Source organism: Phalacrocorax carbo, chromosome Z (genome assembly GCF_963921805.1).
Source record: "Phalacrocorax carbo chromosome Z, bPhaCar2.1, whole genome shotgun sequence".
Classification (NCBI taxonomy): domain Eukaryota; kingdom Metazoa; phylum Chordata; class Aves; order Suliformes; family Phalacrocoracidae; genus Phalacrocorax; species Phalacrocorax carbo.
The window spans coordinates 13,700,932-13,727,633 of NC_087548.1; the positions used below are offsets into that span (position 1 = coordinate 13,700,932).

Here is a 26,702-nt window from a genome sequence, read left to right on the forward strand (position 1 = left end):
TCTACCTCTAGTTTCACACAGTCTTGTTAAAGAGCCTTCAATCCAGCTGGACTTTCTGAGTTTTGGATGCTCTAGAGTGAAGTCTGCCGCTAATAATCACATTTGCCCTACTCTTGTCCTATCTCAGTCTTCCTGAGCTGCCCCAAACCTTCTGGCAGTGCCTGCCAACTTATCTTTCTTCTGCTATGGGTCTGTTAAAGGTGCTTCCCTTTGGAGGCCCAGATGATCTTACTGAGTATCATACACTTCATACAGAGAAAGCAGCAAGAACGGCGAGTGATGCTGCAGAGCCTGCAATTGATACATAAGCCCTTCCCATCTTAGCCTACATCTGATAGAAAGGAGGCAGAAAAATAAGTTTTAAGGAGCATGTGATACTGCTCAGAGCTGAAGGCAAGTGTCACATCAGATAAGAAAAGCAATGAGTTTTCCATAGGAGAAAAAAGCCCAGCCCCAAAGCCATCCACCGCAGCAGCTGTCTCTGCAGTTATATACCTGCCTTTCTGTTGATCACACCTACATTTCTTGTATTTATCCTCTCACTTATGTCCACAGATGGCAGATTCATGCTGACAAGCCATCTCTCTGAGGCTGATGTTGAGCACAGTCTCTGCTTGTGGAATCGTCTTCTGTTCATCATCTTTCAACCCTCCCCGCACCTGCCCTTTCCAAGCCTGGCCTGATTCCCAGTGATGGGATAAGCAGGTTTTAAGCTGCCACCACTGTTAATGCTTTTAGCTTGAGAGGGTCATAGCTCAGTCCTAGTGCATATTCCAGAACAGCAACCATAACACCCAAAAGTACATGAGGTTGGCAAGAAGATATGATCCTTGCAAAGCAGCCCTGAAACCCTTCTGAAAATGGGAATGCTGCTCCCTTATGAGAAAAAACATTTCATTGAAGACTGGAGAAGCTGTGCCTTTCCAGGACTCGTGGTACATCAGTCAGTACAGGTGGGAAAGGACAACCTGCCACGTATCTCGCTGCAACCCAGGAACCTGGCTCCAGTTGCTTCCTCCTCCCGCAGCAGCTCAGTGCTCCTGTTTCATGGAAATCAGTCTTTACCACACAGCCTGCTTTGTGCAAAATTTTGGACTCCCAGAATATGAAGAGAAATTCACATTTGCAGATTAGAAGAGACACTGTGAATGACTGCACATTGCAAATTGGTGTGTAAGGGCACAAGCATTATAGAAAGAGCAAGAATAATGGGTACAAAATGTTCCTTGCTTGTGTTTTTGAACATCTCTATTTTTAATTATTGATGGCTAAAACACTGTTCTGTGCTAGCAAATCCACTGCTGGAGAAGCTGTGAAAAGAACTGCTGCTGTGGCTGAAGGCCTCACCTGCTCTTTGGCGGGGTGGTGGAAAAAAGTGACCCTATTTTGCGTATTCCAGCAGTCTGCCAATTAATTGAGTTCTGCTGCATCCTGACTGTGCTTCCAGATGACCTGAGAGCATGGGATGCTTGCTGTGTGCGAGGCTTAAAATCCCACTTAGGATAGAAAACGGCTTTTGCTGGCGTGCTGGTGTCAGGGATAAATGAAGAGCCACAACGCTGATTCACCAAACCGGGCTGTTCCCACAGTAGATGAGTGGGGAGGGCAGAGCTCTCTCCCAAACAGTGGGCTTGTTGTCTTGTAATTACAGTGCGGTCAGAACAGCAAATTAAATGGAGATGCATAGCCATACATTTGGCAACAAGGTACAGCCTTCTAAGCAGAGCTTTCGCAGCTCAATGGAACAAAACAAAAGCACACCAAAAAAATTCAGGACAACCCACTCTATAATCTCTGAAGCTTTTTCACCTCCTAAGGCAACACCGCCGACCTCTGTCCAAGTCTTTTCAAGCCTGATGCAATCCTTCTGAAAAGAAAGTGTGCAGAGCCAGGGCTGGGGAGCATTTGCTGCAGATGACCCTGGGGATGTTGCCTAATTTTACATGTGTGCTATCTGGGGATCATGCTTTCTACCAAGAGAGGCTGGCTCTGTTGTTCAGTGACAACAGCATGTAGAAGGCAATGACGGACATATTGCTCCCAAAATTTTGGGATAAACAGGCAAATGCATACAAGACATGAGCCATTTAAATCAGTGGGAGTCTTTCCATCATCTTTTATAGGTTTAGATGAAACAGAGGTGAGCGAGAAGATGAATAAGATGCAAAGTTAAGGAGGATGAGGGGTTTGGAAAGTCTGTTGAGGAAGCAGTTGTAGGGGTGGGATGCTGCAAATGACCATCACTACAAGGGAAAGGGTTTTGCCTCTGCAGTGCTTGGCACAGGGATGTTGAGACGGAAGGCAGGAACCAGAGGGTGCAGAGGGGAAACTGAGCAAACCCGTGCTCACATGAATAAAGCAAAGAGGACAAACAAGCTAAATGATCTCTGCTGAGTCTGGGGATTAGTGACCTTCTGCTTAAGTCTTTGGCTCTTGAGAGAGGATTTGGGATAAAGCTCATTTCTTCAGAGCAATTTATTTCTCAACACGTGTGGCTAAGTCTGCTCATACCTTTCCTGAAGACATAAAGAAAGGGAAGAAAAACTAAGAAGAAACTTCTTAGTTTCTTAGTCGTGTTATATTTTAAGGGGGGAATGAATATCCACTATCAGCATAAAATACAGCAGCCATGCTTCAGAAGGGGCTGCATGCCCAGCATACAAGACTTTAGGAGCAGAGTGAGACTTAAATCCATAGGCTTCCTCTCATTTTGCACAGGTTGAGTACACATTCACTGTCTCCCCGCTCACAGCACCTCAACTAGAGGAGAATACTCTCAGCCAAAATCCCTACATGCTGCTTATTTTCCATCTTTGGGACTCACACGCCAGGCAGCTTGGAGGGCATGTCAGCATATGCTTCCCGTCCGTGCCCGTGATAACGAGCCCCAGGTCTCAGCCTCTGTGCCCTGATCCATCACTGAGCAGCATGAAGACTGGTAATATGATATTAAAAAGGAAACTAATTCAATTCCACAATAGGTTGGGGGTATTTTTTAGGTCAGTTATGAGAAATCTATTCCCTGAGATTGCATTTGGAGGCTGCAGTCTCCAGGACCACTGTGTTTGTTTTTCTCTATGTAGTCAGTGCTGTTGATATTTTAACAAGGAGCTCCCACAGAAATGTTTGCCCCTTGGCCAAGGGCAAAGGGCCAGGACACATTTCCATTTGTTTTCCTATTAAACCAAAAATATTTTCTTATGAGCATAACCAAGAGAAGGCCCTGCTAACACCAGGCGAAGCAGCTGCTTACACTGAGCAGCACTTTGTGTTGGCAGCACTTTTGCTTTAGGAAGGAGGTGAGGAAACACAGTAAAACAGAGCAATTGATCCATGCAACCTGACATGCCCAGGAGGTGGGAGTGTGGTGAGACAAAGCTTTCTGCAATGATCAGGGATAGTTTTCTTGGGGTGATTTTTCCCTAAGAAGAAGGATGTCTAAAGCAGATTGCTCTGTCAAGAAGAAAATAAACCCACAACTTCCAGAGAAACACAAGCCCATCACAGGCGCAGAAACCTGAAAACATTGTCTTCCACCATAACACAGGCATTCACGCACCCTAATGCGAGACCCTACTAAAGAATGGATTTGTTAACAAAAACTTAAACTGAGGGCTCCAGCTGATGAGCAAAGGGAGCACAGCCCTTGCTCCCCATTCCCACAGCATGCCACTCCCACACGCCAGTCAGAGCACCTGGAAGTGTTTTGAGCACACTGCTGAGTAACATGGTATTAGAAAATCCTGCGAATGCTCCAGAGACAACTGTGGCCACCAGCACAGGGACAAAGTGGCCGTGGAGAGTACAGCCAGCCTCCTGCAGTGGCAGTGTCTCACCACAGCGTGGCAGGAAGCAGTGCTCCATGGAAAATGCAAAATTGGAGCATTGCACTTTGATATCAAAGAGTAACTACATTCGATGGGGGTTTCCTCCCAACAAGAATGTCTTTCTGTTGCAGGGGCAAAGCAGTTTATGATAAAAAAACATTCAGTTCAAACCTTTGAGGAAGGGGGAGCTCAATAAAAGGTGCCTTGAAAGGTGTGCTCTTCTGAACCATCAGTTTTCAATCCACACTGTCAGATTTTGGAGCAGCTCTACTGAGATGCAGCAAAGGTCCTCATTCTCTGTTCCTATCTTTGCAGCAGCTATACTGCTCTGCATCTCCTTGCATGCAGGGCTCCCAACAGCGGGCAAAGAAAAACAGCACCCTCCTGAAGACCACTGTTCAGAGCAGAACTTGGCTATGAATACAGCCAGGGACTGCATATTGGCTCTCCAGTACCAGTATGGACTATTTTGATACAGAACCTCAAGATTTCATCCAGCTGAGACCAGGACTGTTACTGACTGCCACAGGCAAGCAGTACAAAGCACTGTGCACATTTTGAGACCTGCAATTTGGTTAGATGTTAATTATTGTGCTCTGATCTCTAATCAGCTGCTAAGACTCACAGAGAAGTAGTACTGTGTTTACAATGTCCATATATCACACAACTACTAATAGCATTGACCTGTTAGGAGGATCAGGATGTCACCTTCAAACTTCCAGCTATCCTGGAGCATGTAGATGTGATGTGCAGCAGCAGCAAGCACTCAGAAAGACCTTGGCTCTGACCTTGACCCAACTTCAGGTAAGATCAAAGCTTTGCCTTCAGTAGTGGCACTTGAAGCTTACCTTCCACTGCACATCTGATTTCTCAAGGTCTTTCTCAGCATCTTTGAAAATGAATTAATTTCACATTCGGCATGCCGTACCTTGTGCTGAGGAGGACTCGGGACACTGGCTGAAGAAGAGAGACTAAGAGAACGCTGTGCAAAGGTATGAACACGTCTCTGTTCATTTTTTGGAAGCAACTCCAGGTTGTGGGTTGAAAAGAAGCCAGCCAGTTTTCTGACCATATTCCCACACATACTGATGTTTGGTCATTTTTGGTGGTGAGGAACACGATATTTTGAAGCAGTGGTTGGATTTCCTCAATGACAAAATTATTATAATATCTCATGTTTATACCACACTGTCATCACTTGTAATGCATCTTACTCTGCTTTCTTCAAAAACAGTTTGAATTTGGAAATCTACTCAGCACTGATTTTAAAGATTAGGTGTATATGGTAGCTGTGTCCAAGCACTGCAGCTATGCTTGATGAAATTTATAATCAAATATTTCAAATGGAATGATATTCATGACAAAATAATTCTTTTGCAATCCTCCCAGGACTTGCTCAATGAAGCCCCATTCAGTCATGCTCAAGAAATGAAGGATTCATCTGTCATCTGCAGGAATACTAACAGCCTCCCTTCAGTAAATGAGTAATAGACCAAAATGAGAGGAGTAGTTCCAAAATACATAGGAAGTTGTTGTCTGGGGGAACATAACCCATGTGTTTTGGAGATACAGTTATATAGACAGAAGATAAACAAACATGCAGAGTTTTGACTAACCTTTATTCAGTACTCCAATACAGTTCATTTCCCTGCAATCGTGTTTGATAGACACACACAATTTGCTAACTCTGAAGAGAGCAATAATTTTCCCTCTGTCACTAACATCACCAAAATGCCACCACCTACATCCTTCCTCTCTAATGTGATAATCCCCTGTTAAGCAAAGAGCTTTGATGATTATATTACTGCATAATGTTTCTCTAAATGAAAAGGAAAAAAAAAGAAGCTCAGCAATAATCAGCCTGTGTCTGCTGTTTACATGGCAATCGGGTGGAATTTAAATAAATAACTTATCTTTAAAGAAGTCAGATTCAGCTTCCCTAGCAGGGAGAGACAGATGCGTGATACCCACAGCCAGCTCCTCCAAAAAGCAGTGTGCTGCTCTTCTGCACTGTGTCTGACCCCACCACTGCTCCGAGACCTGAGGACCTGTAGGCAGAGAACCTACACCAGGCAGGTGCCAAAAAAGCACAATCTGGCCAGGGCTGCCCAACCTGTTATGGTTCCAGCCATCTACCCCTGCGTCATCTAGATGCTGACCACATCCATAGGACAGCCAGCAGAAGGGACCACATGCCCTCACCTCTCCTCTCCTGTCATCCAGTGTATTGGCTTAACCCCTTGGATCAGGGAGGGTTTGCATGGTGGAATGGTGCTGGAGGTGAAGTGACATGAAGCCCAGGGTACGTGAGCACACTTCTGCCAACTCTGCTGCAGGGGTGGCAATTCACAGGAAAGCGGCAGAGTCATTAGACCCTCATGCCAAATTCCCCACTATTATAGAAATAAATCAGGAGGTTCCCAAAACCACCAGTCTGGACAACACACCAGGCAAGAAAGGGCTTGGCAGGCACAGAATAAACATGCAAGCAGTGATTTTGCTTGCCCAATCCAGCCTGGTGCTACAGGAGCTAAGGCAGTATTTTAATTTCACTGACCATGCACAGGCTACACTAAGTACCTCACACCGCAAATCAAAGCACTCACACCTCTTTGTATCAACGTGGAAGAGTTTCTCACCCAGTCAGAGAATAATTAGGCAGACAGAAATTGAGCCAACTCAGTGTGCTGTCCTACCCCAACACCTTGAAGAGCCAAGGGGAAAGGGCTCTGCTACTGCCACCATAGCAGCAATATGAAAATACTCTAGGAAGGCTTCTTCTTTGAAGCAGTGTTCCCAGACAGCAAGCTGACATTGCCTTTCAACCCATTATAAACCTAGACAGAATTATGTCCCTTCTAAGCACCCCGATGGAGAAACCTACTGAGGGACTCTGAAAGCATCCTGGAGCAGATCAGATGAACAAGGCGGTAACATAGGGTTGGAGCTCCCAGCCAGCTCTAAACCAAGCACTCCAAACTGAGAGTATCGTCAAGGTCCCAAGCCATTATCCATCAACATCACCCTTGTCAAATAGCAGCTGATGGCAAGTTAGGCAAGGATGGTTTGGATGCTGAAAATAAGTCAGGTTTTGACTAAGAGACGTTCTAAATTTTGGCCTAAAATGGATGTAGAATATTCTAAAACAGGATCTTATGAACAACAACACTGGCCCCACATCATCAAAACTCTGTCTTCATAATGGCCAAAATAATGTCTCAACTAGGGAAAATGGAGCACTTAGTTCTCATTAGGAGCAGTCACAGCTTGCTGGTCTAATAACAGAGCTTTCCAAAAGGAATAAGCCCAAAATGAGACCTTCAGGGATAGGATAAAAAGAATAGATACCCAAACATTTTGGACTCCATTGGGTATTATCTTTCATTTTGGATTAATAAAATAACACTACTGCTGGCCACTGAAAGCAATTCCCATGGATTTTAGGAAGTGATATCTGGCAAAGGGGAAATGGCAAGCTAACTTCTTTTTACCACAAAAGCTCTCAAATCTGGGGGTGTCACTGATTGATACTGCCACAGTACCAATAGTAATAAACTCATTGAATTACAGGCTTGAAATTACAGAGGGTTGTTATCACACCTGCAAAACCACAGCCAGGGTGACCTGCTCAGCACTCACAGATTAAGGAGTCACTGCTTTTCTTCTGCCACGTGGCAGAATCGGGAGCAATGGTCACCCCAAACCGCTGCTGCATTCACTGCCTGTTGGGAGCAAAGGCCATGCACTTTGCAGGATTATAACTTGCAAGTGTTACCCCCCCCATGCCCTGCACCGCCCCCAGGCCACTGTGGCTTTGCAAACCCAACAACTAAAGCAGCAGATAGATAACCAATGAGCCATCCCAACAATGGGACTGTATTCTCACTGGACGAATCTGTAAAGATACAACTCTTTTTTTTTCAGATCCCGTTTAATTCAGTTCAAGCTTGTTATATGCCCCTGTTGCAATTCTCACTTGCCGGAGCACTTTCTCAGCTGGTCTAAAATGGCATATTATTCCGAAGGCTCATAAACTGTGCTGGATTACTCTGGCTGCAGATCAACAGAGTTTCCTTTTAAAGAAGGGCCGTTTCACTAGCATACAGATGCACCTGTACAAAAATCTTCCAGTGCTGCTGAGTCTGTGTTCTTTTTAACTTAAGAAAACAGTTTTATCCAAACCCAGGAAGACTCCTGTTCTAGCAGAGTCCCTCCAATGCTTATGATGTACTATTTTTTAACACAAGGACACCTCAAAATTTTCCATTGGATGTGTAAGAAGCAGATGTAGGCTAATTATTTACTTGCTTTTGTTACTTATTTTCTACAGACTTTAAAAAGGAGCCCAGAGCTCTGCCAGGGGCTGGAAAGCAGAGGTCAAAACCTCTGCTCTCAGACATAAATCAGGACGAACCGCGACCTGCTTCATGCACTGTGAGAGGTGGCCACCAGCAGCTGCTCCTCCACCCTTACCTCGCACCAGTGACGTCCACGCCAACCATCAACTGGCCGTTCAGAGAAAGGATCTCGTCTTTCAGGCGCACTCTCCCACACTTCCCGGCTGGGCTGTTTTTCTTCAAGTCCGTCACCCAGATGCACCCGACGTCAAGCACTGGCCCCTTATGCCCCTTTCTCTTCTTCCCTCCCCGACGCTTCTCCCCGTAGTCCCCCAGAGCAGGGATGTTCCCAAAGCTCAGCCCAAGAACCTCAGGTTTTTGCATCTCCTGGGCCAGGTACATGGTGCAGATCTCTGTATCTGAAGTCCCGCAGCTCCCTGGCTGTAGTTTGCTCTCATCCACTGAGAAGTTGAGCTGGATATACTCGCTCAGCTTCTGGACAGCCGAGCGGCAAAGCTGCTGCTCGGTGCCCTCAGCCCCCTCCCGACGGCTGTTCTGCAGCCACTGGCACAGGAGGGGGAGGAAGACCCCTACGTTGTCCTGTGTGATGGGCATCGCTGTCCCTGTGCATCCCCTCACGGCAGCAGCCCTGGCCCCGATCAGCTCCCTGGACATTGGCTCTGCTGCCTGCCATGGCCTCCTGCATCCCCTGGAGCCATGCTGGAGTGGGACTGCAGATCCAAAGCAAGCCCCATCTAATCTCACAGGGACGTTTTTTGGGCTCCAACTGACGAAAAGCACAGTCAGAACAGGATGTTTTGTGTGAACACACTGCAGCTGGCCCCACAGAAAGGTCAGTGGATGAAGCAGTGGGGAGTGTCTATGGCTGTCTGGGTACGCCTGCCATCAGGGTCCCTACTCCACTGGGAACGATGTCTCCTTTCCACCACAGTCACCACACCGTCGTGTCCTGCAAGGGCGAAACAGCATGGTTAGACATGTCAAAAACACTGCAGGCATCCAGCAGCCCCAGTCCAGCATCCTACCTGGGGCAGGAGCCCAAAGCTGGGCTTGCATGGCCAGAGCCATTCTCCTTCTGAGATTTACCACTTGAGGGCACCAGCTGCTCTTCTCAGCAAGAGAATAAAAGGTCATGATTAGCTCCTGACCTCCCCAGTAAAACAGGTAATTGATGAGCCGTGGGGATGCTCCTGCCACAGCTCCAGGCTTGTCACCAAAACAAAGGAGACACTGCAACCAAACCCACTCCAGGGTCCACTAAAGGGGCACAGTGTGACACGGATCTCACCAGCAACTGAAGCTGGTTGTTGCTGCTGCTGAAGGCAGCTCTGCCCTCCTCCATGTCAGCATTTTTAGGCTGGGATAGCTTAATCCAGTCACTTTGACTTAGCACACCACCAAGCTGCACATGGGGCAGACAGCACCAAACATGAAGGGTGAGGAGGGGCAATTGGGTCCCTCCTCTCACTGGCAGCAGTGGCTTACAGCCAACTAAACCTGCCCTGCAGGTAAAGCATCTGAGGTAGGTGGCTACCCAGTTCCCCAGGACAAGAGTTGTGCAGGTGAATTCCCCAGTTTCCTGCAATTCAGAGAGGGAAGCATACAGACAGCCAGGAGGCAGCAAGAGCTGGGAGTTAGCAAGCAAGAGAGTGAGAAAGGGTTTTTTTTTTTCTAGAATCAGAGTATCTATGAAACAAGACAAAACCCTGATGCAAGTCAAGTCTGGTTGACCAGTTTCTTTTTAGGAGTTGTCTTCTAGCAGCACATGCTGCTCAGTGAGCTGTGCATCAGGAAGGTAAAAGAAGGCAACAGGTTTAATCTTGCAGCCTGCAAGTCTGCTCCTGCAGATAATGGATGCAAGGCTTGGGTTAGGCAGAAGAGCCTGTAGCAAGAGCCCAAGACCCCAAGAGCGTGAGTATAAAGGAAGACTTGCGAAATGCTGTTGACTAGAAGCTGGATCCAAAGTGTTCCACCACCTCCCTTGCTGCATGGCACTACCTAGATGGACAGGAGTGACCCCAAACAACCTCAGGCAGCAACAGGGATGAGACATCAGAACCACGCATGATGCTCCTAGGAGGATCCAGCATCTTCACCAACAGGGTGATGTTACACCAACAGCTGAACAGGGATGGACATCAGCTCAGGAAAGGAGGAACCAGCCAATTGCTTAGTGAGAGGGACTTCTTAGGGTAGGAGACATAGGGGACAAAGCCAGAAGGAAGAATAAAGACAGAAGCAGCCTAGGCACAGGTCTAAAAAGAAGGGGTGATAATACAGTCATAGACTGACCAGGAAATAGCGTTAAATCCTCTGAATATCTAACGCAACACTGGTGAATATATTGCTTTTAACATAGGACATGGGTCTTATTTAATATCTCAGATTTAATTTAAGACAGAAGTGATGATTTAACTGACAGAACTGGAACTTGTTGTAGTAAGACATATATCTGGAATACTGATATAAAGATGCATAGCTTATATATGGACTGGCAGAGAAAAAGTAGTGGCAGCATCTCTTGGTATACCAAGGATGATGCACATACTTGATCTGAGGTCCAGAAACCAGAGGGAGGAAGAACTGCTAAATTATCTGTTTACTAATAAAAGTTAAAAAAAAAAACAAACCAGCACATGGGGGAAGGCACAACAAACACCAAACCAAGAAGATTAAATGGATCAGGCTACCTGATAACAATTGACTCAATGGTAATGGGAGAGCACAAGCATGAGGTATCTGCTAGAAAAGGAAAGCAGGAGACAGAGTGCTGGTGCCTTTGGAGCAATATTCTCACGTAACTGACAGGCCAAGTAATCAGTAGGGAAGTGCCTCCAGAGAGGGACGTGCTGGGGGTAAGAAGGTGGAAGGAAACTTGTGAAAGAGTGCCTGTGAAATGATGAAATCTGCCATAGGCAAGGGACTGGGGACAGCAAACAGAAATGCCTGGCTTCAGTACATTGAAAAAAAAAAACCTGCTAGGCAAGAATTCATGGAGAAGAGTTTAAAGGAAAAAGAAACCAAGGTGAGCTGTAGTTTCTCGAAGAAACAATATTTCGAACTTAAAAGGCACAGACACAATAACATCTGAATGCAGAAGGATCAGAAGACTTAGCAGCATCACGAGCTTTTCATTTACCTCAAAGACAAGAAGAAAGAACTCTAAAAGGTAACTGAGCAGGAGTTAAAAAAATAGAGTGAACACACAGGCAGAAATACTAGAAACATCATGGCATAAAAATGAAATGAAACTAAAAAAAAAAGTTACCCTTTATATGTATATTGATACCAAGAAGACAGTCTGGAAAAGTGTTGCTCAAACAGAGAGAAAGTCATAGAGAAATGACACTGAAAGAGGCAATGTTGCTTTGTTTTTTGCTTCAGTCCTGGTTAAAATTGCCTGCTGGGCAATTAGTACAATTAGCAATTAGCTGGGGATTAGTACAGTTAATACTACAACACATTATCACTGCAAAGGTATGCTACCATCTTCTCTGCCCATTCCAGGGTGAGATCACTTCTCTGACCAAGTCAAGTATTTCCAGACCAGCAGGGTGGGACAAATCACCTTTTAAATCCCCTACAAGACCAGCCGAAGCCATCTCAGATACATCCCTCCTGGTGACCTGTGCAAGCTCAGATAGGTAAGGTGCCAGAGGTCAGGACAAAGGCAAGCACAGTGTCTGTCATCAAGGGCAGAAAGAGAAGAAGCAAAAGGATGTTGCATCAGTCAGTCTAGCTTCAATTCTCTGGAGATCTCTGAAACAAACAAAGAAACAGTTTGCATATATGTGGATGATACCAAATATATAAGCAGCAGCAGAAATAGAAGAGACATGAAAAAAATCATATCAAAATAAAATAATTTCTTTTCGAAATGGAGAAGTTGTTAGATGTCATTTATCTGGGCTTTATTATAGCTTTTGACACCATCTCAAACAACTTTCTTATAAATAATCTAGGGAAACATGATTAAATGAGGCTACTATAAAACCATACCCAGGGAGTAATTGTTAATGATATTCTGTGAAAACAGAAGGACACTGTGAGCAGAGCTCTGCTGGATCTATATAGTCTAGTTCTGCTCAGCACATTCATTAGCGACCTGGACAATGAAAGAGAGCACACTTATTAAATCTGCAGATTACACAAAGCTGGGAGTGACTACAGACATCCTGGAGAACAGGATTAGCATCAAAAATCATCCTGGCAAAAATAAAAAAAAAAATCTAAAAATTAGGCTGAAGTTCAGCAAGGACAAATGCAGAGTACTACAAAAGGAAAATCACACACAGATAGGGTTGGCAAATCTCTGGGAAAAGGTGCAGGGTTTGTAGTGAATCATTCCTGTCAAAAAAGTCTGGCTGTTCGGGAAAAAGAAAGTGTCATTGTCCCAGGATGTGTCAAGAGGGACGAAGCCTACCAGGCATATGAAGTATCTCTCTAGCCTCACGCAGATCTGGGAAGGTCTCAGCAGCAAAACTGCCCAGTTGGAGGAGAGCTCTGACATGACTACCCATCTAGAAAATGTGACTTATTAGGAAATACTCAAGAAATTAAGGCCTGCTAGTCTAAAAATGAGAAAGCATTGCAGGTAGGGTGTGAGAACACAAGCTAAAGGTTCTCACGTACTTAACAATGCCCCACAGTTACGAGGAGGAAAAAAACAGTCTATCACTTTTGCCCACAGTGGAGTAACGGATGTGAATCATATCAGGGTAGTTTTAGGTTAGTGGTTAGGTAACACTAATAAGGATGAAGAATACCAAAGCACTGGAGGACACTGTCTCGGGTGACTGGTGTCTCCATCACTCATGGTCTCTGCAGTGGGTTAGACAAATACCTGCCAGGAGCAATGATTAGAGCCAGTCTCTCTTGGGCTGTGGTAGAGAGTAGACCTCTCCATTCCAATCCCTCTTACATTTTCCCTTTAGCCTCATTTTCTGTCTTAGAGAGAGCACAGTGAGAGGACATATAATGGGTAACATCCAGTGGGTTATGACAAAGACACCCTTATCATTGCTTCAACAGCAAACATCGGTACAGCTCCCAATAACCACACAGTGTTCAAAACCATTCAGGCTCTAGAGATGATTAACCCAGATCATCCTTTGACACCTTTTTGGCCTAATAATTTAAGGAGTTTTACTCTTAGCTGGTTAATTTTGACATTGGGGAGACATGTTATGGGCTGCCTTTTACAAACTATCTCCGCAGCAAACACGCTGCCCCAGTTTCCAGCCTGGAGAACTTGGGGGTCCTTGAAAGCAGCTCACAGTTTTAGCTCCAGAGTCTCCACATCTCCTCTGTATTGGCCAAGGTCACAACTTGATGTTGACTTCAGCTTCAATCCTGCAGTCACCTGGGCAGAATGGGGTGTTCAGAGGCATCTGCATCCCACGCAAACTCATCCATCATTCATTTAGTGACATTGCTGGAGGGCTCTCCCTCCATGCACACAAGTCCCTCCAGAGACAGAGGATGATGGCCCACTCCACTCTGCCAGAGGCAGGGAGCCTTCAAAACCCCATTCCTTCTCCCCGCAGGAAATACTGCGGGTGTTGATACGCTGCAGGTTGCCTGTCTACTTCCCTGAGCTCACTGCAGAGCCACGGCAGACACTTAAGATAATAATGTAGATAATTACATGGTACTTTCAAGGGATTTGACTTTCTCAAACAAAACATTCTGTCTTTGGAAAAAAGACTCTGACAAGCATAAATAGGAAATACTCCTTCCAGATGAAACAGGCGGTGCAGCACTGAGCTGAACACCTCTGTGCTGGTGAGAACAGTGGCTCAGGCTGTCTGATGTCAATGGGAGTGAAAAATAGAAGGGTGGCAAATTGTTCATCAAGGGAAGAAATAGATCTGATAAAAAAGGTAAACTCAACACTAAGATGAAAGTGACTGGTTTCCACCAAAAGACCCAAGACCTACATGAGAAAATTTACTGGAGTTGTCACCACCTTGCTTACCTTCTGTAGATGACAGTCCTGCCAAACCATCCCACCGCCTCACATGGAGTACAAGACTTTTATATAAAAGATGCTGATTTAATGCCCACCCTGGCATTGACACTTGCCTGGAGTAACCCAGCCCAGCACTGGGAATGGGAAGCCCTGTGGGGACACAAGTCCCCTGACTTGGGGACAGAAGTCCCTGTTCCTGGGGACAACTTTCCACCAAACAGACTTTGTCCTTGTTGCTCTGAATCCCTCTGGGGCTACTAACTCCCACTCTCTGGGTAGTGATTTAATCTCACAGCCTACCTGGGTCTCAGTAAGTGTCATCTGTTGAGATTTTTTTTGTTTGCCATTTAAAGGATAAAGTAAGTGGTCTAAGATGTTGCAGACAGGAAGTCTGCAGGCTCAGAACATCTCGGCTGGTAAGATACTGGTGTAGCAAATTCTACTTAGTTTACTGGGTATGAAATGGAAACAATTTTAGTCCTATTCAAATAGCAGGGTCATGGTGGTGCAGATGCAGCATGACCACTCGGTAAGGAAGACCCTCAAAGTGGGTTACCTCTTCATGGGATCTCAGTTTAAAAAGACCCTCACCATACTAAGTATTGGTTTTAGGGCTCAGATTTACCCTCCTCTGCTGCAGGAGCCCACAGGCTGCACACACAGCACGGGACAGGCACCCTCCTTTGCAGGAAGATGAAGCTTTTTGGGTCAGATGCTTTCAGAGGATGAAAAAGGTGCTGAAGCAAACACCGTGAAAAAACATGTTCCCCATTGCTCAGCCAGCAATGCCAACAGCCCAAGTACCACTCCTCTCTGTGCAACCACAGAAACAAACAGCCAATTTGTGAGGCTGCAGCCTGCCCATGCCTCTTCCCAAAGCCGTGCCACCACCACCCAGCGAGTGGAGCAGCCTGGCCGCTCCCCAGCCAGCCAGCAGCCCAAGAATCCTGTTAGGCATCATCAGATCTGATCCCCAGCTATCACAGCAACTCTTTCACCCACTACCAAATAAAACTCATCAACTTTTAACTTGAAGTAAAGAGGATTTACCTATATGTTATTTTGCTGGAAAGCTGTCCCACCACACTGCATAGTTGGAAATGGTCTGTATTCCAGCTTAAATGTATTAATAATCAGTTTACAGCCACAAACATGTAGCTTCTACAGTTCTCTGCTCTTCTTGGTATTTATCAGCTCGTCTCACCTTCATCGCTGGAGTATTTACAGCCAGAAAAATAATTTTTTAGCTGCCCTTCTTCCACCCAGCACTCTCACATAAGATGCACTCTCAAAGGCTGAAATACCACCCACATAAATGAAATGGGTATCTTCTTCTCCCTTCCCCAGTGAAAGTTTTTAGTTATGGCTCAGGAAGTAACACACTTTTTTTTTTTCATCTCCAGCCCTTTAGTTCAAAATACTGAGTTAAACATAGGTGATGAGGTGAAGAGAAGTTGCTTCTTTCAGGCTTTTTTAAGGAAGAGCTATCTTTGATGATTTCTTATGAAAGAATAAGAGTATTTTCTCTAAATGAGTTGAGGCTGGAACTATCAAAAAGCATATAAGGATACCCGGGCCATAAACACAATTTCTTTCTTCTGACAAGCTGAGCTTTTTCTTCCTACATCATCCTCAAAGGATTGATGTAAAGAACTCCAATAATCACTTTCTCAGAGGGGGAAAAGAAAATACAGAGGGTCATTAAAATGTCCCATTACCGATTTTTAAAAAGTGATTTGTGCAAGCAGCCAATACACAGTCCTCCAGGATAACCCCTCTGGCATTTCCAGCCTAGCCTAAAACTCCAGAAGAACATACATACAGTTATTCCAAAAATTCCTTTCATCCCCTGAGTGAGATCACTTCATAATTGCTTTAAAGGTTATGTTTGACAGATACTGTTAATCTTTTATATATAGATGAAGGCATTGTACTTGCTTTCCTAATGTCATCTGGGCATTTCAGCACCAGAGAAATGAATTCACTACCAGCAAAAGACGTTCATTTACTAATTTCTATTCAAGTGTAGCTTTCATTTCTTCTACTTTTTAGTTAGCAACTAATAGCAAAAATGTAACAATTGGAAAAAACCACTTAGGAACTGAATTGAGGTTTTTTACTAAAAGACACCCTATTGTTGAAAGAGGGTTTTGTTGTAGCGGTCCAAGGTCTGATATCCTTCAGGACAGTAGTGAATCTGTTTTATTCTGGATTACCCAGTGGTACAAATAAAATCTAGGGACATGGTTATGTTTCTGCTGAATTAGCCAGAGTGCACATTTACAGGTCAGCTTTATGCCAGCCGTAAGAAGACTACTGATATTTGACCTGGCAATAAAAATTTAAATCTTACACTGGCAGGCTTTGAGAGATTTTGAACAAATTTGAATTGACAGTGAGTTTTATAGCAGTCAGCATTTTACATCTCATGGCCTCAATGCTTTTAATCCAGCTGTAGGAGCCCTAAAGCTGGATTTACTACACAGTCAAACCACAACCTCAGGTTTGACCTCCACACAAGTAAACAACAGAGATACAGGGACACGAAAATTGGGATTTCTATTCCTTAACATTATCTGAGTTCCCATCTGAGCTTGCCACCACGGGTTCCCTTTCTGGCCAAAGGAGAGGAACGAGCACTCTTAGGAAATGGTTATCTGACCTGTAGTAAATCTTTATTTTCAGAATAGATGCGTGATGTCTTTCAAGTGCACTTTCTGCCCCACTGCCTGAAGAATGTGTGGCTAAATCAAATAGAGATATCTGAATGTGAACAGATGGATCGTACTCTAAAACATGTAGTTATCGAGACAAATCGGACACAGAAAAAAAAAAATCTAATATAGCATAGATAAATAAAGGCAGTGGCAAACTCTCTATAAACTCTTGCAGAAATGTTCTCTGCAATACAGTCTTAACCGCTTTCATTTTTAAGTATTGATGTTTACATCAAAAATCAAAAGACCTGTGCAAACATCTAGACTTCCTAAATCAAACCTAGTAATTGCCAGTATGTTTATAGTATTAGCCCAAGCAAGTCCTGAGAATAAAGAACAGTTCACCAAGAGGACACTGAAATAGTCATCCACAGAAATGCAGAACTTGTGCAGGAAATGTTACACAATAAAAAGGGCAGAACAGTTAGGTAAAAACATAGCCATATACTTGGATTTGTTTTGATAACACCACCACCAGTACGATAATGCACAAAAATGGCTCTCTATAGGAGGTGTTTATTTACCAGGTGCTCTCATAGTATCTGAACCATTGGCAATGAGCAAAATCTTGAGTTAAGAAAATGGGATTGTCCCCATTTTTATAAAGAGGGAATAGAGCTAGAGAAAGGTGTGCATCTCATACAGCCTCATCTGAAGTCTTCCTGTAGCCACAAGACCACGGGAAAATTTTGTAAGTACCATATATGCCCTGCCAGGTTCCACGTGGGGCACCATGTCCTCATGCTAAGAATGAATACTGGCAAAAGACACATTGCATGGAGATGAACAGCCCTCCTTCCCCTTCACCACTGCTGTCCTACCCACTGCCTGTGCTGCTTTACTGTGCACAGGGTAGGCAGGTTGAGGCCATCCTCCCCTGGATGGCGGGAAGGGAGCCAGGCTCCCCTAACTCTTTCTACCCCTGCCCCAGACCATCTGAGCACAAGATGACAGCACTGCAACACAGGATCACTTCCAGTCCAAGAACATTTGGTTTAACACCACTGTAAAGTCTACAGAGGCTTCCACCACCATGATGACCTCAAAGGCCATTGGGTACATCCTTTTTAGCAGCATTGCTCAGGAGAAGCTGCCTCAGTTCTCACGAAGTCCAATTATTGCCCCTTGGTAGGAGCTGCTTGTTACTCCTAGGGCCCTGAAGCCATCCACCACCTTCTTGGTCTTTATTTCTTTGTCTGTACAACATAAGTGAGCTCATACAAAGAGACACATTTCCAAAACTTATTGCATGAAACCATACCACAGTTCAGGGTTCATGATATCCTGGGAAGTAGTTCCACTGGACCAGGAACATGATGGGATTTTACTGTTATTACTAAAATACTATGAATAGGTGAATGCCCAAAAAACACATTTGCTATATGTCAGCACGTAACAGTAAAACTTGGAAGCATGATGTTGACCAAAGGCTCCAGCTACCAAGCCAAGGTCAGGCAGCACCAGCCCTTCCTCACAGCATGTCACTGCAGTTTTGCCTACATTCAAGTGGCTGGTGTCTTCTGGGGACAGCAAGTGCGATGCGTTTTGGGACGATGAGGTGATCATGCAGGCAGCCCCAGTCTGGAAGCAGGGAAAGCCAAAGCCAATTGTGTTACACATGGTAAAAAAATGCTGAGCCAGGGCCGCGATGATGCAGCTTCACAGTTTTAGGTCTTTTGCACATTAAACAACACCTAGGTTGTTTGACCTGCTCAGCTTGGTAAGGAAACCTTCCAAGCGTATTTTTCAACCTACCAAAACTGCTGTGGTGTGAGAGGAGATTCAGGGACAGACACAGTGAGCTTTTAAACTGAAGAGCCTGCCTGGCTTTAACCAACGAACTGTATTTCCACCATCATTCAGAAGAATTAAAAAGAAGACGGCAGGGGAGAAAGCATCCATCTGGCCATCCATTATTAATGAGAGGATCAAATCTAAAACTCTTTCTGATACCCGTACAGAAGCCCTTTAGTACAATCAAATTATTCTCTTTAGTCCTCACCCTCTTCTTACACAAACTGTCTCCAGCAGCCAGCCTCTTCTCCAAGTCCAGGTCAAGTGGGACAATGGGAAAGCTTTGTAATTTCTAAATTACTTTTTAAATCTTTCCCATATTCTTTTATGCTGAATGTACTTTGAGTATTGAAGGAAGATAGGCTTGCCTTTTTGCATTCATTTAAACCAAAATGAAATTACTTATTTCAAAGACAAGACTGAAAATCAGCTAATTCTCACATGATCTAATGTCCGGGACTATATCAAAGCAAACTTCTATAGCTGTCAGATAGTTAAAAAAATCTATCTACCTATGAGACCTTAAAGACTACTCAATTTTGTACCATAACAGAAAAAGCTTGCTTAAGGAAACAAGTTATTGCAAGCTTGTTGAATGATGGAAGAGCTATATTTAAACAGTTTATTGAAGAATGGTGCCCATACAATTCTGCAATTGTTCGGCATCCTCTGTACGACAACATGCCTAATCATCCTTTGGATCTCTTCCATGTGCTGAACAGCTCAGAGCCAGTGCTGGGAAGCATCACTGTGAATTTTCAGAGTATTTGGAATTTGTTTATGACATCATTTATAGAAATGAAAACCTGCAGTAACATAATTAAAGTCAGCGATGCTTTTCTGGATTTACTTTACAGTTGTGTTACCACAGTGGAAATCTAATTTTAAGCATGCAGATTCCTAGAAACATCCCCTTACCAAATTTTAAAATAGCACAGTGCTCTCTCACACACATACACACACAGAGATCTAGTCAAAACTGCAGACAAATAAGTAACAGACTTAGACTTCAAATTTACGTTTAGGCATCTAAGTAAGTGACCCAGTTTTCAAAAGCCCTCACTAATGTCACCTACACCTGAATGACCTTGAAATAAGCACTCATCTACCTACACCTCAATAACCACAACCCCAAATTTCTCAGTTCCAAGGCTTTCTGAAGAAAAGACCTGGCCTTCCATGTACCATTTTGAACACTCCTGTAGGAATTCACTGCACACTCTAGTTCTTTCTGAAAACAGGTCTTACATAAAATAAGAGATGAAAAAGGCTTTGCAGATTTGTAATTATTTTTAAATGCTTCCATCCTTCTCAAGACCTTCCTGTGGGAAAGACCTCCACAATAAGTATTCCTAAAACAAGAAAATGCAAATAACATGCTAAGTTTGGACCACATTGTCTGCAGGAATCATGAATCCAGAATTACAAACAAACCACAAACATCTGATGTTCTAATACTGCCACTTTATATTAAAAAAACAAAACCAAATGTGCCTAACAAATTGTTTAAATTAATTTTTGATAAGCACCAAGAAAACATACAGCTTATAGCCCTGCAAACAATACAGTTGGAAGATGGACTGATGCGATTTTACTGCGTTACTGGAAAGTCCATGATTTTAAAAAAACTAGAATAAAAAATTAAAAAAAAAAAAAAGAAAAAAGAAGCTGTTTTCTATTCTCTCCTAACTCTGAATTAAGACCAGCAAAATTATTACTACTACCAGATTTAACAGTGATATTTCCATATCACTGTTCCCAAAATCCATTAATCAGCTCTCATCTGACCTGAGCATTGGAAATAATTATCAGCCTTAAGTGAGTGCTCCCAATCAACTGTGCCAAGTAGAGCTTAAGAAGGGAATTTCGGCGAAGATCCTTCCTATCTCAGCTTTGCCAGATCTCAGAACACGGCTCACTTACTTATCACCACCAATGGTCTCTTTCACTTCCCAGTAAATTTCATCTCCTTTAAATGTAACGATGTTCAGATAGCAGTTTACATGTCTACCACTAATACCTACCTCGAGGCAATAACTGCATTTGCCTTCAACACTACTGAGTCACACTTCACTCATTCTCCATGAAGGGTCAATTTAACTGTGTGAAGCACTTCAACATACTGGCAGAGCTCAGCTTTCCTCCATGCAGCCCTGACAGGCAAGCAAGAGCATGCATGAAGCCAACTACCCAACCCTATCTGAGGGAATGCATCTCTGAAACCAGGACATTGCTTTGACCACAGCCAGCAGCATGGTGCACCTGAAATGAGGGATCTTCACAGCTGGAGGGTCAGTCTCTGTATTCTGCAGTTTTAGTTTGGCTCCTATTCCTGCTCTCAAATCAATTCAGAGTTTTTTTGTGTGGCAACAAGGGCTCATCTGTGACCTCTGAAGGACACAAGGCACTGAACCATATCCCAGCCATTCCTGCCTCTGTGCTCTTCACCTCCAGCTGAACTACAGCAGCCTCCCAAAGCATGCACACCAGACTGCATTTTTTTTTCCCAAATTGAAGGTTAACCCTGCTGGTAGAAACTCACTGGAAGCAATGAGCTGTCATCTCTCAGAGACAAGATGCTGGTGATGCTGATGCTGACCACAGCATCCATTTCCTTCTGTGGCCAGACCTCTCAGACCAGGGAGTTGGGAGCCTCAAACCACCACACCATCATCAGGAGCAAACACACTGTGTTCAGCTGCCTTAACAACACCAAGGACGTACGCAGCGCTCACCGAGAAAGCCTGTGTGAGACCAGCCCAAGCCTCTTCTGACCTTCCTCAGGCAGTGTCCAATCATACTATTGGAGGTGGCCAAATTTCACAGCTGCTTCTGAGGTTTCACACAACCAAGCCCAGGACAGTCCTGTGGTTCCAGAAATAGCTGGACAGGGTAAACCCCTGTGCATTTGGTGCAGTTCCTCTCAAGTTTTTTTAGCTGATTGAAAATTATCTATTAAGGCAGAAGAGGGGAGAGTGCAGGCTAGAAATAAACTTCAGCTTGTTAGAATGCAATGGTGTTTTCCATTTTTTTGGCAATTATAAAGTATTTTCTGCCAGGACTGTAGGACCTACACCCAACCAGTAGAGCCGGTGCTCACAGAATAATGTCAAGAGATGCTTGCCTCCTAGAAGTCTCCACAAAAGCTTCAGCAGAGTCCAGGTGCCACAACCCAGTTATACACTGTGCAGATATTGACTTCGCTCTTCAGGGACGCCTGTTACCACCGTGTATTGGTTAGGAGGCTCATTTTTTACCCATTCACACTACATATGAGCTCACTAAATCTTCACACAGTCTGGGGCAAAGGGTTCAAGCACAGAAGTTGCTGCCATGGTAGTTCTCATTTATCTCTTTGTTGCTTTAAAAGGCTTCAGTGCTGAATTGAGCCCCAGTTAAAAATACAAAAATAAATGTTACGGTCTATAAATAATGATTCAATACTTTACCTAATCATGCTTTTTAATGCAGTCATTGTCTCTGCAAGGCAAGGACCAAAGCCTGGAAAGCAAAGTCTTGCCTTTGGGCATTTTAAATATTCACGTTTCTGAGCCAATGTTCTTACTGGGCTGAAAGAACAAAAGAGTGAGTCCATTCAGAGGAATCACACATATAATCTTTACCATTCCATACACCACTGGTATATTAACCATACACTGGACTTACAGAAGCACTTTCACGTGTTACACTGTTCAGATGTGTGTAACAGCAGATCATGACTAAAAGAAGCCAGGCAGACTATCCAAGACCAAAAATATAAGAACATGTGACAAGCCAACTCCCCCACATGAACTCTTACTAACACTCTCATTCTCTGTAATGGGATATAATCACTAAAAGAAAAAGACACAAAACAGAACCACCATACACTCCTGTTTTCCTCCCAAACCTTCTATCATCAAGCTTAAGTTTCAAAGTCATCCTCATTTAAACCAAACAGAGTGTTTAAAACTAAAAAAAGTGCTACTGCAATGTTGGACTCAAATATTTTACACTAAATATATATTTTTGGGTTTTTTTAAGAAAAAAGCAAGAGCAGTGTAGGCAAAAATCCAGATATTGAAAACTAAAGTACTAATCCTTCAGACACTTAAGCAACTATGTAATATTGCTCATATCAACAGATTTACAATGCATCTATCATGTGCTTAGAAATACACTTGGGATCAGGACCTAAAATATGTATAGGTTGTCACCAGAATATTCCCAAAGATTGTATGATATATATTCAATATTCAACATGTATTTCAGCATAAGAAAATCCAACCCACTTCTTCATATTTGAAAATCCCTTTATTAAACACTTTCAGCTTCAAAGTCATCACAGCATCCCAAGCAAGATATTAAGATGTTGCCAAAGAGAGGGGTTTGATAGCCACAGTACTGCACTATGTATCAAGAAAAAAAATCAGTTTTAGTGCTGTGATGATTATTGTTTCATTATGAGCAATGCCCACGCAGGGAAGACCCAGCACCAATGAGAAAAACAACAGAGAGAAGGTAATACTCTGAAACTGCAGCAAGAACCACTCTTCCCAAGCAGGAAAGCTCATAAGTAGTTGCCAGCAGGCATTGACAACCAGGCAGCCAGGAAAGCCAGAGCGTGACAAAGTGCTGATCTTTCCACCCAGCACTAGACAGAGAGGGTACATCCTTCCCTGCTTCGCTGTCTCCATGTTCTCCTGTTGTGGCAACAAGCTAGCATGGACCTGATTAAATAAATCTTCAAAGAGTTGCTAGTGTGGTCCAGTTTGGGCATGGTGGGTAATGGAAAGAGGAGCAGGGTGTCACACACAGTTTTAAAAATATCCCATAAAACCTAAGCACACCCCTCCTTCAAAACAAAAAAAGGAGGACAGGTGACAAACTGAGAAACAATCATCTGCATGTTGATGGCAGCAGGCGGCAGAGAAGTATTTGCTCCACTGAGCCTGATCCACTCTTGGAGGTGTAGATGGAGGGTGTAGCGACCTCCATCCCTCACTGCATTAGTCGGTCACCTTCAAACACCGTCCTAAACTGGCTCAAAAACCAGTGGAAATCCTGAGGTGTGGAGGGATTTCCACAAGGAGAAGAGGCGAAGGTAAGAGCACCGTGGAGATCCTGCACTGTCCCTGCTCTCCCCGGCACCCCAAGTAAATCTAGAACCACTAGAGATCAGTCTGTCTCAGAGCTTCACCCAGGCACTAAAGCAGAACTGTAACACCTCAAACGCAAACTAATGGCGTGGTGGCACCAAGAAACCATGCGCAACAGCAGCTTTACCAGCAGCCTCAAAATGAGCCAACTGACCCCTCCAATGCCAACCTCAGGCGGGCAAGGTCCTCTTCTGTCTGTCTTCACCTACTTTTCTTCTATTAATTCTACCAAAATATGCAAGACTCCCTTCAGACTACTGCATTACTTCATATTTAGGCTGACAACTTAGATGATACCCAGAGCACAAGCCGTCCTGCTGCTGTGCTGTGTGGAGAGGGGCAGAGACATAGCACAATCCAAACTTCACCCCTGAACTTTTTTTCATGGGAAAACATGCTGAATGAGACCAAGAAAGACAACTCAGAAATTAAAATTACAAATTACAGTTAGAGCAGCACTCCTGTTACGTGAAAAGGGAATTCTCCTTCAATTCCCTTTTTTATTCTTATTTTTACCAAAGCCAGAGTAGCTATTGTTTGAACTTCTATTGTTGCAAAGCATAGAAACTCATTCAATTATGTCATCTGGAAAACAGCAACACAACAGTCTTGTAACTCTGGGCTTTATCAGGTGAACCAATTTGGTATCATAGCATCTATTTCACATCTTATAGCATAATAGTTTGTAAATTTGGTTTGATTTTCTTTGTTCTGTCCCATGGTGAAACACTGGGCAGGTATGTATATGTCAGCGTGGCACTTTGTTTCTAAAAACTAATTAAAAATACATTCTTTAAAAGGAAATATATGGAAATGTCTTTGGAGGCCTAGATTTTAAGCTGCTTTCATTTTTTTGACATCTGTTTGCTGAGCGTATGTAATTTCTCCCTTGAATTATTTAAATGTCCCAGTGCTTTTCTCAGAAAAGGAAAACTGAAGCCAGATGCCCAGCCTCAAGATGGAAAACCCCAAAAATACAATAAAGCAGAGTTAGTAAAAAATTGGAATTCTCATCCACTGGGAAAACCCAGTATTTTAAAGAGACACATCCACTGGAATATCAGATTAAAACACCTGTACAGCTCTGAAAGTTCCAGAGAACCACACTCAGAAATCTCAAAATATTTACTTTTCTTTTGCCCTTTTCCCTGCCTTCAGTCTTAAAAAGCTGAAGAGTTTGGGTGTCCGATACTGTTCTTGTAGACAAGGCTGATGATTACACATCTTCTTCCTACCAGTCCTCCCTCCGATGGGAAAAGCCCAACGTGCATCGCAGCAGGGAAGCCAGAACAGGAAGTGTTGCCTGTTGTGAGGAACACCCCACACAAATTGACACTGCAGGCTTTCCTGTGAGCAATAGCTATTTTACGGACTCTCTATTCTCCACCAACAAACCACACTGATAGAAATTTCTCCCCGCTTCTACAAAAAGCTTTCAAGTGCAAACAGTAACAGGAATCCGATAAGGAAAGAAGAAGATTTAAAATAGGATTTCTTAAAGCCATAATCTGCCAAGAGATATTTTGGATTACTTTTCTTTGAATAAGCTTGATACGCTAGGTAACAATATTAAAAAAAAATAAAATTAATTAAGCCCTTGTTTAACCCATCTCATCTAGTCATCCCCGGGGTTTTCAACTTTGCAGCCCTGCCAAGTCCTCCTGGGGATAGGCAGGTGGCTTATGACTTCTCCTGCATGGAAACACTGTATTTGTACATCTGCAACTTAAAACCCCTTGTCTTTCATTTAAAAAATAATTTTATTTCACAAAAAAAAAAAAAGAAAAAATATGCAAGCAAGCTTTCTTGACTGTCATATGAGAGGGATAAAAATAAAGCATACCAGCTTCCAAAGCAGAAGTACAACACTTGGAGAAGAAGAGATAAAAAATGCCGAGAATAAGGTTGCCCAGATACATTATGTTGCAGTTCACAATTTTAAGATGGAAGGAGATATGCAAGGTTTAGTTTTAGCCTCATTACCCACATGGCTGCAGCTCATTAGCACACCAACCCACCCCATGGGCCCTAACCAGCCCCTGCCGGGGGGCTGCAGGAACGCAAAGTCCTTCCCCAACCTGCTGACCACCCTCAGACCTCAACTCAGGGTCTCAGGACTCCAAGCGAGGGACAACGGCTTGGTCACAGCCCAAAGCAGCTACAGTGCATTCAGGCAAAATCATGGTAATGCACCTTAATGAAGACCAAGTGGGCAGGCACCAGTCTGCCACTGCTTCAGGCACCCTGGGAGTGTGAGCTGCAATGCTAATCTTTACATTTAGTGCAGTAAAGGCTTTGGAGAGCAGAGATTTATTTAAGAGAGCAGAGAGAAACCCAGCCAGTCTGTCCTTTTCAACCAGCACACAGTGAATCAAGAGCAGGACCATGTCTTCAGAGGGGAGTTTTTGCTTTCTTCTTCCAGCAAACAAGTCCCAGCCTCCCCCACAAACACACCAGGCACTGGCTTTCTGGCCATCTTCCCACTCCCTTCCCTCTTCCACCTTCTCTTCCGACCATCATTACTTTGAGATGTAGCAATTAAAACCTACCCTGCTCCAAACACTTTTCATGCCTGAAAAGCCCCACTCCCTGAACCACAGCAGCAGATCAGGAGGCTGAAGGCAGGATTTTCAACCCCCTGAAAAGGGCATTTAGAAACCAAGACCCTCACTTTAAAAGCAATGGTTTCTAAAATCCATATGCAGCCTCAGCAGACTTCAGACTTATTGTGCGAGTTATTAGTCTAGAAGCAAACCTCATCTGGCCCTGGGAAGCAATTTTTTTTTTTCATGGAAGCTACACAAGCCATTCACTAGCTACCAAAAAAAAAAAAAAAAATATTCAGAGCCCAACCAGGTCATGGCAGCTGGGCAGGCTGCTTGCTGAAGCTTTGGGGG

The 26,702-nt window shown here is 43.8% G+C and overlaps 1 protein-coding gene across 2 annotated transcripts in view; it reads right to left on the reverse strand.

Annotated features, from left to right (window-relative positions):
• The window catches only part of PDZD2 (PDZ domain containing 2), a 210,156-nt gene that overhangs the window by 134,904 nt on the left and 48,550 nt on the right, over positions 1-26,702 (reverse strand). The window contains exons 1-2 of one of the 2 annotated variants that reach the window (XM_064437725.1): positions 11,754-11,934; positions 8,301-9,134 (exon numbers count right to left, since the gene is read on the reverse strand). In XM_064437725.1, the coding sequence (XP_064293795.1) occupies positions 8,301-8,839 (539 nt within the window). In that variant the 5' untranslated portion in view covers positions 8,840-9,134; positions 11,754-11,934. Of the gene's footprint in view, positions 1-8,300; positions 9,135-11,753; positions 11,935-26,702 lie in introns of those variants that run through there. The other variant, XM_064437724.1, reaches the window with a different exon arrangement.